Source organism: Branchiostoma lanceolatum, chromosome 7, assembly GCF_035083965.1.
Source record: "Branchiostoma lanceolatum isolate klBraLanc5 chromosome 7, klBraLanc5.hap2, whole genome shotgun sequence".
Lineage (NCBI taxonomy): Eukaryota > Metazoa > Chordata > Leptocardii > Amphioxiformes > Branchiostomatidae > Branchiostoma > Branchiostoma lanceolatum.
In genome coordinates, this window is record NC_089728.1 from 23,424,969 (window position 1) to 23,438,452 (window position 13,484).

The 13,484-nt window shown below is 48.7% G+C and overlaps 4 protein-coding genes and 1 long non-coding RNA gene across 5 annotated transcripts; 4 read left to right on the top strand and 1 right to left on the bottom strand.

Moving 5' to 3' along the window:
* Positions 1-8: 8 nt before the first annotated feature.
* On the top strand, positions 9-7,346 carry LOC136438746 (uncharacterized). Its single transcript, XM_066433658.1, has 2 exons — positions 9-486; positions 5,498-7,346. Exons 1-2 carry the CDS (start codon positions 130-132, stop codon positions 5,867-5,869), a joined length of 729 nt encoding a protein of 242 aa, XP_066289755.1. The 5' UTR covers positions 9-129; the 3' UTR covers positions 5,870-7,346.
* On the top strand, positions 2,483-3,148 carry LOC136438222 (histone H1-like). Its single transcript, XM_066432980.1, has one exon. The coding sequence runs from the start codon at positions 2,524-2,526 to the stop codon at positions 3,094-3,096; it is 573 nt and encodes a 190-aa protein (XP_066289077.1). The 5' UTR covers positions 2,483-2,523; the 3' UTR covers positions 3,097-3,148.
* Positions 4,437-5,471, bottom strand: LOC136438228 (histone H2A-like). The gene has a single exon (XM_066432987.1). The coding sequence runs from the start codon at positions 5,246-5,248 to the stop codon at positions 4,874-4,876; it is 375 nt and encodes a 124-aa protein (XP_066289084.1). The 5' UTR covers positions 5,249-5,471; the 3' UTR covers positions 4,437-4,873.
* A 554-nt stretch (positions 7,347-7,900) lies between the features above and the next one.
* On the top strand, positions 7,901-8,473 carry LOC136438747 (histone H1-like). Its single transcript, XM_066433659.1, has 2 exons — positions 7,901-8,056; positions 8,330-8,473. The coding sequence occupies exons 1-2, from the start codon at positions 7,901-7,903 to the stop codon at positions 8,471-8,473; spliced, it is 300 nt and encodes a 99-aa protein (XP_066289756.1).
* A 1,587-nt stretch (positions 8,474-10,060) lies between these two features.
* LOC136438229 (uncharacterized) lies at positions 10,061-12,437 on the top strand. Its single transcript, XR_010756407.1, has 2 exons — positions 10,061-12,028; positions 12,201-12,437. It is a non-coding gene; the product is annotated as an uncharacterized lncRNA (long non-coding RNA).
* The last annotated feature ends 1,047 nt before the right edge of the window (positions 12,438-13,484 follow it).

Below are 13,484 nucleotides of genomic sequence, written 5' to 3' on the forward strand. Positions count from 1 at the left end.
GTGAAATGTTCTGCAACGTCCGCACCTTGGACTAGACAATCCAGAAGATTTGCATTATTTTCCCCATAAAGAGCCGAGGCGGCGCGAGTGCACCCATTCTTTGCTGTCTAATACGCCAAGAACCTCATCATGCCACCAAGTGGAAAAGCCGTCAAAAAAGCTGGCAAAGCCAGGCCCGCCGGAGACAAGAAGCGTGGAAGGAGGAGAAAGAGAAGGGAGACCTTCGGCGTCTACATCTACAAGGTGCTGAAACAGGTGCACCCCGACACCGGCGTCTCCAGCAAGGCCATGGGAATCATGAATTCCTTCGTCAACGACATTTTTGAACGGATCGCCGCAGAGGCCTCTCGACTCGCCAACTACAACAAGCGCTCCACCATCAGCAGCCGCGAGATCCAGACCGCCGTGCGACTCCTGCTGCCGGGCGAGCTGGCCAAGCACGCCGTCAGCGAGGGCACCAAGGCCGTCACCAAGTACACCAGCTCCAAGTAGATCTACCGCCAGTGCCAGAGATATATAACCCCGGCCTTTTTCAAGGCCACCCACATCCCCACAAAAGAGCTGTAGCAATCACACTTTGCCGTCAAACAAATCACCCAAGGCATGCACACGCCACTAACCTGCGACGGCAGGCGCATAGAACCCAACGACGCGCCCTAACAGGAGAGGGCTGCAACGCACAACAAAGCCATCAACAATACACAACGCAACACAATGCAATACAATACAAGAAATAAAGTGTCTTCTGACGTGATAAAAATCTACACAACGTTCTGTTTGTTATCATCAAACAGAACAGAGCCAACAGACGTTGCCTTCTGGAACAAATGTCGCCGCCTGTGACGTTGTTCACGGGACGTTCTTTAGAACAACGAAATAGTCGTTGCGTCGATTGGCGTTATTTTCCTGTCGAATGCCTTCAACGTATTATCAGACAGACAATGTCTGATATGTGTAGTCAAACTTATGAGCGCTAATGGAGCGTGTGTGTGTGTGTGTGTGTGTGTGTGTGTGGCGTAGACGTTTCCGTGTCTCGCTTGCCCTGTGCTTCTTGTCATCTTCGATATATATCGTTAGGGGGCGTTCTTTAGTTTGCTTTGCTTTCTTTCCTTCGTCTTGCTAATATTTCTTATCTCCGAAAATAGTGGTCTTGCCGATGGGAAAGCCTCGGCGTGGATTCGTCTTTTGTAACTCCTATGGGTTGGCGGATGGCGTCTTCCCATTGGCCAGTTGTGGTCGACCGGTCGTCGACTAGAGTTCTCGTAGGTCCGCAGGGCGGCTATTAAATCGGCTCCGACAGGAGGCGACCCATTCACTGCTTCGTTCTAATCCTAGTCGAGAAGAACATCGCATCTACTAGCATCATGTCTGGGCGCGGCAAGGGAGGCAAGGGTCTCGGAAAGGGAGGCGCCAAGCGTCACCGTAAGGTGCTTCGCGACAACATCCAGGGCATCACCAAGCCCGCCATCCGTCGTCTGGCTCGCCGAGGCGGCGTCAAACGCATCTCCGGCCTCATCTACGAGGAGACCCGAGGCGTTCTCAAGGTCTTCCTGGAGAATGTGATCCGCGACGCGGTCACATACACCGAGCACGCCAAGCGCAAGACGGTCACCGCCATGGACGTCGTCTACGCTCTCAAACGTCAAGGCCGCACCCTGTACGGCTTTGGTGGCTAAAGGACCCGGCTGACTTATCATCGCAAGCAACCCCGGCCCTTTTCAGGGCCATCCAAATGTCCAAGAAAGAGCTGTATTTTCTCACAACAAACACGGCCCTACACACGTACACACCTGACTCGAACGATGAACATGACATACAATGATCATTCCAACCCCAAGAACACAGAGACCACGATTGTAGTTCTTTATTTCTTTGTGCGTGAGTGGTCTTTTTTGGTTGACGTGTTTATTTTTGGGCAGGTGTTTGTCGTTTCTGCTGAAGCGTATATCAAACATATTTCCCTTGTAAATTGGTTGATGTCGTCGGCTTTGCTGTTTATCTTGGTGTGCGTTTTGGCGTGGAAGGAGACATCAAAGTGAGGTGTTGTTTGGTGCGGTGCGGCGGAGGGATCTTGATTTATTTGATAGTGTGTGTGTTGTATCGTAGTTTAATACTCCATATGTGTTGTGGATCGCTCATAGTGAAGTTTCTTTTCGACTAGCTGTAAGATTCTGCCGTCTTGTCAAGCTGGTCTGAAGTAACAATGGCACGGACTTATAGTCGGAAATATCGCAGCTCACTTACTGGAAATATGACGAATATCTCAAGATCTGGAGGCTAGTGATCAGCCGCTTCCATCAAATTGGCTAGATGTGAATCTTCTTTTGTACATCATTTCTCATGCCTGTTAAGGGAGAATTCCCACTATAGAGTTTGAAAAGAAATACAAGTTTCGCCGCGACTGACAATAGGACACAGACAAGCTGTGACGTTTCCGTCTAGGTCCGTACCATTGTTACTTCACGCCAGCTTGACAAGACGGTGGTTTCATTTGCACGTCTAACGCAGACAAGGTAATCCAGCATGTCCGCTCCAGCATCGTCCCCCAAGAAGGCCAGGAAGCCAACGGCACCCAAGGGCCCTGCGGCTCACCCGCCCACCACTGTTATGGTTACGGCGGCTGTGGAAGCGCTCAAGGACCGTACCGGTTCTTCTCTGTTGGCCATCAAGAAGTACATTGCTGGTAACTACAAGTTCGACGTGGAGAAGAAAGCGCACTTCGTCAAGCGCGCCCTGAAATCCTTGGTGGAGAAGGGTACCCTCATCCAGGTCAAAGGAACTGGGGCGTCGGGATCCTTCAAGATCAACGTGGCAGCCAAGAAAGCCGCCGAGAAGGCCGCAAAGAAAGCCGTCAAGAAGCCGGTCAAGAAACCTGTGGCTAAGAAAGCCGCAAAACCCAAGACCACCAAGCCCAAAAAGCCAAAGGCTAAGAAGGCTACCACCCCCAAGAAGACCAAGAAACCGACTACCAAGAAGACCAAGAAATCTCCGGCCAAGAAACCCGCTGCCAAGAAATCCACAAAAAAGACTCCGGCAAAGAAGATTGCAAAGAAGGCGGCGCCTGCCAAGAAAGCGTCCAAGCCCAAGAAGAAGTGATGACCTGACCGTCGAAGTTTCTGCGAACCCCGGCCCTTTTCAGGGCCACCCACATCCTTACAAAAGAACTATGTCAATCATATAAGTGATACATAAAATAGAATGAAAGCACCCCCCCCCCCCCCCCACACACACACACCGTGACACAAACACGCGTAGAGCACATGTATAACAACACACACATGTTGGAAGGGAAGGATGGGTGAACGAACATACGTACAGAAGCACACACCCAGGTGAACGGACTGATGTTAATTTCTCGCCGGAAATCAATTAATCAATCGACAACTTTATTGAGTACAAAGATGATGTTTCGTTACCACTGTCCGTCTATCCGCACCAAAGTGTGTACAAACATACAAAAATACACTTGTAGCCCATAGTAATTCTGTTGTAGCGCTCAAGATATCCTTGCAACATTTCCTCTGTGACCCCCAAAAGTGCCGAGCTTGCCGCTGAATATCGGATCCTGGAGACATGAAAACTGACCAATCACGAGGCCAGATTTGGGTAAGACAACCAATCAGACGGCAGGGCACCGGCCAATTGAAAACCTCGGGGCATCTAATTAGCGGTTGTTATAAATTCACTCTCCACAGTCTGCCGACTAGTCTTATCGTCCTGCACTTCAGCGTAGACAAACTCCGTCCGACATGGCACGTACCAAGCAGACCGCCCGTAAGTCCACCGGTGGCAAGGCCCCCAGGAAGCAGTTGGCAACCAAGGCCGCTCGCAAGAGCGCACCGGCTACCGGTGGCGTCAAGAAGCCTCACCGCTACAGGCCCGGCACCGTCGCCCTGAGGGAGATCCGCCGCTACCAGAAGTCGACGGAGCTGCTCATCCGCAAGCTGCCCTTCCAGCGCCTGGTGCGGGAAATCGCCCAAGACTTCAAGACGGACCTGCGCTTCCAGAGCTCAGCGGTCATGGCTCTGCAGGAAGCAAGCGAGGCCTACCTGGTCGGTCTGTTCGAGGACACCAACCTGTGCGCTATCCATGCCAAGCGCGTTACCATCATGCCCAAGGACATCCAACTCGCCCGCCGCATCAGAGGGGAGCGCGCATAAGCTTGATCGGAGCAAGATCAACATTAACACCGGCCCTTTTCAGGGCCACTGACATATCCCAGAAAGATCTACATCGTTCACATTTCTTTAAACAGACCCCCCTTTTCCAAGACACGGTTTAACAATTAAACTGCAGAGTTACACGGTTACACAACCATCATCACTCGTTCTGCCCCCTTCCTTCCATCCAACCTCAGCGCTCATGGCTGCAAACACATACATACATACATACATACATACATACCCCCCCCCCCCCATGAAACTTGACACGTATAGTCGTGTGTATTGCGCGTGCCGCACACGTGCCGGACGGTCTATTTACCCGGTTACCCAAATGTTGTACAATATGTCAGCGAGCATGACACGGCCCACACGGACAGATGAAGAAGGAAGTGATATTGCGCTCATTTCTCGTATCATTTCTCCGATCTCTTCTTGCTCTCGCACTTGATGTGTAACGTTGTCTTAGCTATCAAGGTATGGGGTATGCAACGTGATTGTATTACTAATAATAATGTAAACGTTGTCTAGTCTTTGTCTAATATAAGCAGATGCAGTGTGTGTAAGAGATACAAATGTATTAAAGTCTTTTTTTTTCATTTCACCATGAATAGTTAGTCGTATGTATGAAGCAAGTGTGAAGATGATACAGTTCCTTTGAAAGGATGTGGGTGGCCCTGAAAAGGGCCTGGGTTTAGGTACACGTCTGGAATCTACTGAGCCTTGCCGGTCTTCTTGGGCAGAAGCACAGCGTGGATGTTTGGGAGAACACCGCCCTGGGCAATGGTGACGCCCGACATCAGCTTGTTCAACTCCTCGTCGTTGCGGACGGCCAGTTGAAGGTGACGGGGGATGATTCTAGTCTTCTTGTTGTCACGGGCAGCGTTACCAGCCAGCTCCAGAATCTCGGCCGTCAAGTACTCAAGCACCGCCGCCAGATACACCGGAGCGCCGGCACCCACGCGCTGGGCGTAGTTTCCCTTCCGCAAGAAGCGATGTACGCGGCCAACGGGGAACTGGAGACCCGCTCGGGAAGAACGACTCTTTGCCTTAGCGCGTGCCTTGCCTCCTTTACCACGTCCAGACATCTTGTAGTAGTCGATTGATTGGCGTTATACGGGTAGAAGAATGAATAGACGAAAGGTCCTGCCCAGCCAATTTATACTTCGCCGCTGGATCGACAACTTCCGACAGCGAGCCAATAGAGAGAGATTACTGTGAAATGTTCTGCAACGTCCGCACCTTGGACTAGACAATCCAGAAGATTTGCATTATTTTCCCCATAAAGAGCCGAGGCGGCGCGAGTGCACCCATTCTTTGCTGTCTAATACGCCAAGAACCTCATCATGCCACCAAGTGGAAAAGCCGTCAAAAAGGCTGGCAAAGCCAGGCCCGCCGGAGACAAGAAGCGTGGAAGGAGGAGAAAGAGAAGGGAGACCTTCGGCGTCTACATCTACAAGGTGCTGAAACAGGTGCACCCCGACACCGGCGTCTCCAGCAAGGCCATGGGAATCATGAATTCCTTCGTCAACGACATTTTTGAACGGATCGCCGCAGAGGCCTCTCGACTCGCCAACTACAACAAGCGCTCCACCATCAGCAGCCGCGAGATCCAGACCGCCGTGCGACTCCTGCTGCCGGGCGAGCTGGCCAAGCACGCCGTCAGCGAGGGCACCAAGGCCGTCACCAAGTACACCAGCTCCAAGTAGATCTACCGCCAGTGCCAGAGATATATAACCCCGGCCTTTTTCAAGGCCACCCACATCCCCACAAAAGAGCTGTAGCAATCACACTTTGCAGTCAAACAAATCACCCAAGGCATGCACACGCCACTAACCTGCGACGGCAGGCGCATAGAACCCAACGACGCGCCCTAACAGGAGAGGGCTGCAACGCACAACAAAGCCAACAAAAATACAAAACGCAACACAATGCAATACAATACAAGAAATAAAGTGTCTTCTGACGTGATAAAAATCTACACAACGTTCTGTTTGTTATCATCAAACAGAACAGAGCCAACAGACGTTGCCTTCTGGAACAAATGTCGCCGCCTGTGACGTTGTTCACGGGACGTTCTTTAGAACAACGAAATAGTCGTTGCGTCGATTGGCGTTATTTTCCTGTCGAATGCCTTCAACGTATTATCAGACAGACAATGTCTGATATGTGTAGTCAAACTTATGAGCGCTAATGGAGCGTGTGTGTGTGTGTGTGTGTGTGTGTGTGTGGCGTAGACGTTTCCGTGTCTCGCTTGCCCTGTGCTTCTTGTCATCTTCGATATATATCGTTAGGGGGCGTTCTTTAGTTTGCTTTGCTTTCTTTCCTTCGTCTTGCTAATATTTCTTATCTCCGAAAATAGTGGTCTTGCCGATGGGAAAGCCTCGGCGTGGATTCGTCTTTTGTAACTCCTATGGGTTGGCGGATGGCGTCTTCCCATTGGCCAGTTGTGGTCGACCGTTCGTCGACTAGAGTTCTCGTAGGTCCGCAGGGCGGCTATTAAATCGGCTCCGACAGGAGGCGACCCATTCACTGCTTCGTTCTAATCCTAGTCGAGAAGAACATCGCATCTACTAGCATCATGTCTGGGCGCGGCAAGGGAGGCAAGGGTCTCGGAAAGGGAGGCGCCAAGCGTCACCGTAAGGTGCTTCGCGACAACATCCAGGGCATCACCAAGCCCGCCATCCGTCGTCTGGCTCGCCGAGGCGGCGTCAAACGCATCTCCGCCCTCATCTACGAGGAGACCCGAGGCGTTCTCAAGGTCTTCCTGGAGAATGTGATCCGCGACGCGGTCACATACACCGAGCACGCCAAGCGCAAGACGGTCACCGCCATGGACGTCGTCTACGCTCTCAAACGTCAAGGCCGCACCCTGTACGGCTTTGGTGGCTAAAGGACCCGGCTGACTTATCATCGCAAGCAACCCCGGCCCTTTTCAGGGCCATCCAAATGTCCAAGAAAGAGCTGTATTTTCTCACAACAAACACGGCCCTACACACGTACACACCTGACTCGAACGATGAACATGACATACAATGATCATTCCAACCCCAAGAACACAGAGACCACGATTGTAGTTCTTTATTTCTTTGTGCGTGAGTGGTCTTTTTTGGTTGACGTGTTTATTTTTGGGCAGGTGTTTGTCGTTTCTGCTGAAGCGTATATCAAACATATTTCCCTTGTAAATTGGTTGATGTCGTCGGCTTTGCTGTTTATCTTGGTGTGCGTTTTGGCGTGGAAGGAGACATCAAAGTGAGGTGTTGTTTGGTGCGGTGCGGCGGAGGGATCTTGATTTATTTGATAGTGTGTGTGTTGTATCGTAGTTTAATACTCCATATGTGTTGTGGATCGCTCATAGTGAAGTTTCTTTTCGACTAGCTGTAAGATTCTGCCGTCTTGTCAAGCTGGTCTGAAGTAACAATGGCACGGACTTATAGTCGGAAATATCGCAGCTCACTTACTGGAAATATGACGAATATCTCAAGATCTGGAGGCTAGTGATCAGCCGCTTCCATCAAATTGGCTAGATGTGAATCTTCTTTTGTACATCATTTCTCATGCCTGTTAAGGGAGAATTCCCACTATAGAGTTTGAAAAGAAATACAAGTTTCGCCGCGACTGACAATAGGACACAGACAAGCTGTGACGTTTCCGTCTAGGTCCGTACCATTGTTACTTCACGCCAGCTTGACAAGACGGTGGTTTCATTTGCACGTCTAACGCAGACAAGGTAATCCAGCATGTCCGCTCCAGCATCGTCCCCCAAGAAGGCCAGGAAGCCAACGGCACCCAAGGGCCCTGCGGCTCACCCGCCCACCACTGTTATGGTTACGGCGGCTGTGGAAGCGCTCAAGGACCGTACCGGTTCTTCTCTGTTGGCCATCAAGAAGTACATTGCTGGTAACTACAAGTTCGACGTGGAGAAGAAAGCGCACTTCGTCAAGCGCGCCCTGAAATCCTTGGTGGAGAAGGGTACCCTCATCCAGGTCAAAGGAACTGGGGCGTCGGGATCCTTCAAGATCAACGTGGCAGCCAAGAAAGCCGCCGAGAAGGCCGCAAAGAAAGCCGTCAAGAAGCCGGTCAAGAAACCTGTGGCTAAGAAAGCCGCAAAACCCAAGACCACCAAGCCCAAAAAGCCAAAGGCTAAGAAGGCTACCACCCCCAAGAAGACCAAGAAACCGACTACCAAGAAGACCAAGAAATCTCCGGCCAAGAAACCCGCTGCCAAGAAATCCACAAAAAAGACTCCGGCAAAGAAGATTGCAAAGAAGGCGGCGCCTGCCAAGAAAGCGTCCAAGCCCAAGAAGAAGTGATGACCTGACCGTCGAAGTTTCTGCGAACCCCGGCCCTTTTCAGGGCCACCCACATCCTTACAAAAGAACTATGTCAATCATATAAGTGATACATAAAATAGAATGAAAGCACCCCCCCCCCCCCCCCCCACACACACACACCGTGACACAAACACGCGTAGAGCACATGTATAACAACACACACATGTTGGAAGGGAAGGATGGGTGAACGAACATACGTACAGAAGCACACACCCAGGTGAACGGACTGATGTTAATTTCTCGCCGGAAATCAATTAATCAATCGACAACTTTATTGAGTACAAAGATGATGTTTCGTTACCACTGTCCGTCTATCCGCACCAAAGTGTGTACAAACATACAAAAATACACTTGTAGCCCATAGTAATTCTGTTGTAGCGCTCAAGATATCCTTGCAACATTTCCTCTGTGACCCCCAAAAGTGCCGAGCTTGCCGCTGAATATCGGATCCTGGAGACATGAAAACTGACCAATCACGAGGCCAGATTTGGGTAAGACAACCAATCAGACGGCAGGGCACCGGCCAATTGAAAACCTCGGGGCATCTAATTAGCGGTTGTTATAAATTCACTCTCCACAGTCTGCCGACTAGTCTTATCGTCCTGCACTTCAGCGTAGACAAACTCCGTCCGACATGGCACGTACCAAGCAGACCGCCCGTAAGTCCACCGGTGGCAAGGCCCCCAGGAAGCAGTTGGCAACCAAGGCCGCTCGCAAGAGCGCACCGGCTACCGGTGGCGTCAAGAAGCCTCACCGCTACAGGCCCGGCACCGTCGCCCTGAGGGAGATCCGCCGCTACCAGAAGTCGACGGAGCTGCTCATCCGCAAGCTGCCCTTCCAGCGCCTGGTGCGGGAAATCGCCCAAGACTTCAAGACGGACCTGCGCTTCCAGAGCTCAGCGGTCATGGCTCTGCAGGAAGCAAGCGAGGCCTACCTGGTCGGTCTGTTCGAGGACACCAACCTGTGCGCTATCCATGCCAAGCGCGTTACCATCATGCCCAAGGACATCCAACTCGCCCGCCGCATCAGAGGGGAGCGCGCATAAGCTTGATCGGAGCAAGATCAACATTAACACCGGCCCTTTTCAGGGCCACTGACATATCCTAGAAAGATCTACATCGTTCACATTTCTTTAAACAGACCCCCCTTTTCCAAGACACGGTTTAACAATTAAACTGCAGAGTTACACGGTTACACAACCATCATCACTCGTTCTGCCCCCTTCCTTCCATCCAACCTCAGCGCTCATGGCTGCAAACACATACATACATACATACATACATACATACCCCCCCCCCCCCCCATGAAACTTGACACGTATAGTCGTGTGTATTGCGCGTGCCGCACACGTGCCGGACGGTCTATTTACCCGGTTACCCAAATGTTGTACAATATGTCAGCGAGCATGACACGGCCCACACGGACAGATGAAGAAGGAAGTGATATTGCGCTCATTTCTCGTATCATTTCTCCGATCTCTTCTTGCTCTCGCACTTGATGTGTAACGTTGTCTTAGCTATCAAGGTATGGGGTATGCAACGTGATTGTATTACTAATAATAATGTAAACGTCACTGCACGAAATGGCCACGTATCCTGACGGATCCGACGTATCCGGAATCGGGCCTCATGGCGTTTCCGAGCGAATCCGGAAAAATCCCAGGTCACTGCTCGGATACTGAAGTGCCCGCAGATCCGATCAATTCCGACGCCGTATTCTTCTGGATTCGTGATGCGCCTCGGATACCCGAAGATATTTGCGCGGATCCCTCGTTTTTTGATATTTGGAATGTTCGGATTGTTTGTATGTCGGTAGTTGCTTCGGATCCTGACGAATAAATACACACGGCACGGCATGATCTCATTTCCTGACGAATCCAGCAGATCCGGAATTGCGCATCATAGCAGATACGGAACGTTTCCGATTGGATCCGATACACCTCAGATCAGACAATTCCGGCGCCGTATACGTCTGGATCCTTCATACGTTTCGGGTACAGATACGGAACGTTTCCGAGCAAATTCAGACAATTACCAGGTACACCTCAGATCCGGCAATTCCGACGCCGTATACGTCTGGATCCGTGATGCGCGTCGGATACCTGAGGATATTTGCGCGGATCCTTCGTTTCCAGATATTTGTCAATATGGCAGAGATTTTCGGATTGTTTGTCGGTAGTTGCTTCGGATCCTGACCAACAAATACACACTGCACGGCACGCGGCATGATCTCAGATCTTGACGAATCCAACAGATCCGGAATTGCGCATCATAGCAGATACGGAACGTTTCCGATTGGATCCGATGCACCTCAGATCCGACAATTCCCGCGCCGTATACGTCTGGATCCTTCATATGTTTCGGGTACAGATACGGAACGTTTCCGAGCAAATTCGGACAAATACCAGGAACACCTCAGATCCAGCAATTCTGATGCCGTATACGTCTGGATACGTTTCGGGTACAGATACAATATCTACTCGGATCTTTCATTTTTTTATGTATTTGCCAATATGTTAGAAGTTCAGATTTGCCAATATGTTAGAAGTCATGAGCTGTCTCGGATCCTGACGTGTACGGAACACGGATTCGTGTCGGATATCCAAATTACCCACAAGACACTTCTGGGCGCGACAAACGTTAACGGTTTTCTTTCGGTTAACAGCACAGACAAGAACGGCGTTTCATCATCTTCTGTGCTTAACATGGCATCGCCAGAGTCTACCATGGTCGACCAGTGATTTTTGAGTGACTTGAGAGTCGAAGGGAATTCGGTGTAAACTCAAACGCACGGAATTGCGACGTTGTCTTCTTCGTGCATGCAATATTCGTCGCCCCCCTCCCCCCTTGTAAACGCTGGTAGGGAGTTGATTCATCATTTTGAGGGACTGCCCTTTGGTAAGTACAAATTGAAAAATTCCCGTTTCTAACTAGTTTTGACGTCAGTTATCCTCCTATTGTGGCTTGACATATCATCGCATTCGCATGACCATAAGAATTCTCCAGCCGACCTGCCCTTTTACGGCGTTAGGATCTAGGAAATTTAAAATTTCAATTTGTTCATTCTTGCCAATGGTCAGCAGACATGTGTGTCTGGTTAACGTTTCAGATACAAAATAGCAAGCAGTGGAGGGAAAGATAATTAAAGATATGGAAGGGAAGAAAATGTCATAAGTATTTGTCCCACAAAGATCCCACAGTTTGTGGATAGTGAACTAGAACTTATAAGGAGGCAGTAGTGTGCCTCAGTGATTATTTCATTCAGTTATAGCTGTGCATGTTTGATCAATATCATATTCAAGTTATAGATGTAAGTTTTACGTAGTCAATTCAACGATGCCCAGATTCATTTTTTTACACATGCGAGTATGTGATATGTTTAATATTTGTCATTGTTTCCATTTATATATATATATCCAGTACAGCATCGGCAGATACTTCCTTCACAAATGCAGCACATATTGTGAGGACTTTGGCTGGGAACAAAGCAATCAACTGTCAGATGCTCAGCTGCTGAGTACCTCAGGCTCCTTTGGTAAGTCCATCATCGGTACACTTCAATGTTAGCTGAGAGAGGCATGATGGATATCCATTGTCCCGTGTTTTTTGTAGCTGCTGTGATGAAACGAAGCCCATGTCAAAATCATGTGACATGTTCCTTAAATACGTGAATTGATATTTATTCATCATTTGGTTTTATCATATAGGAACTGGTTCATCACAAGATGGACTCCAAGCTGAGTCCAACATGCAGATACAGAAGAAATCAGCCTTGCCTGTCCCTTACCAAGAATGCATGGAAGAAGTGAACTCAGATGTAGTCAGAGAATGGGGAGAGGACGATTATACACATGCAGTTCCACGGCATATGCTACTTACGTTTAAAATGTGGCGTGTCATCATGGGAGTTCTTCAGACAGTATAATGTTACTTTCTATTTTCAACCTCTGTATTTGAAACAAGAGTTCTACGACCTCATACCTTCGCGAAATGATTTTGACCTTTATGACTGACGTATTAGGAGTGTTTTTCATCAATCAAAAATCATACCAGTTGATCCTCCTCACCCAAATAACATAAGTTGTCCAAACCTCCTTGTTATGATTATGAGCTTAACAAAGAAGGTTATGCTAACATTTTTCATCAATAATGCAAATAAGCTCCTTATTAGCATAATTTGATTCAATGGTGTTCACATTCACACAACTTCTAAATGCAACAAGTATGAAATTGCCGTTATTTACTAGTATGGAATGATAGTAGTTTCTCATGAATTATGCAAATTAGGCCTACATTTGCATAATTTCTATCTATTGACATTCCTCTCTTCCTCAGTTACAAATGTCACATATTTGAATAGTCATATCATGGAACACAGCAGGTTTTTAAAATTGCCTCATTAATTATAATCTGATTTGCATAATTATCATCCAATCATACAAAGCATCACATAAGCTATCTACATACCAAAAATCATGACCATCCATCAAGCCCATCTCGAGTTATATTATTTTCTCATTGATTATGTAAATGAGGTTCTCATTTGCATAGCTGATATCTATTAATATTTCTCTCTTCCTCAGTTACATATGTCACATGTTTGCGAGTCCTATCATGGAAATTGATGAATGTATAAACTTTCCTCATTAATTATGCAAATTAGTTACTGATTTGCATAATAAGTATCCAATCATGTACATCATCACTCAAGCTATGTACATGCAAAAAATCATGACCTTCCATCAAGCCCTTCTTGAGTTATTCCCTTTCAAAGTCTGAAGCAAAACCTACCCCTGCAGTTCCAAAAAAGTTGCTAGGGGGCCCAAGCCTATACCACTTACTCTCTGCCCAACGAGCTATCTACCACTTAAAAATCAGTTCCATAGCATGTCCACAACACGAGATATCATAACATGAAGTTCCGCTGCAGTACCGTAACAAGCCGATAGGGGGCCCAAAATCTAATCATTTTCAGGTTTCATCGAGACCTA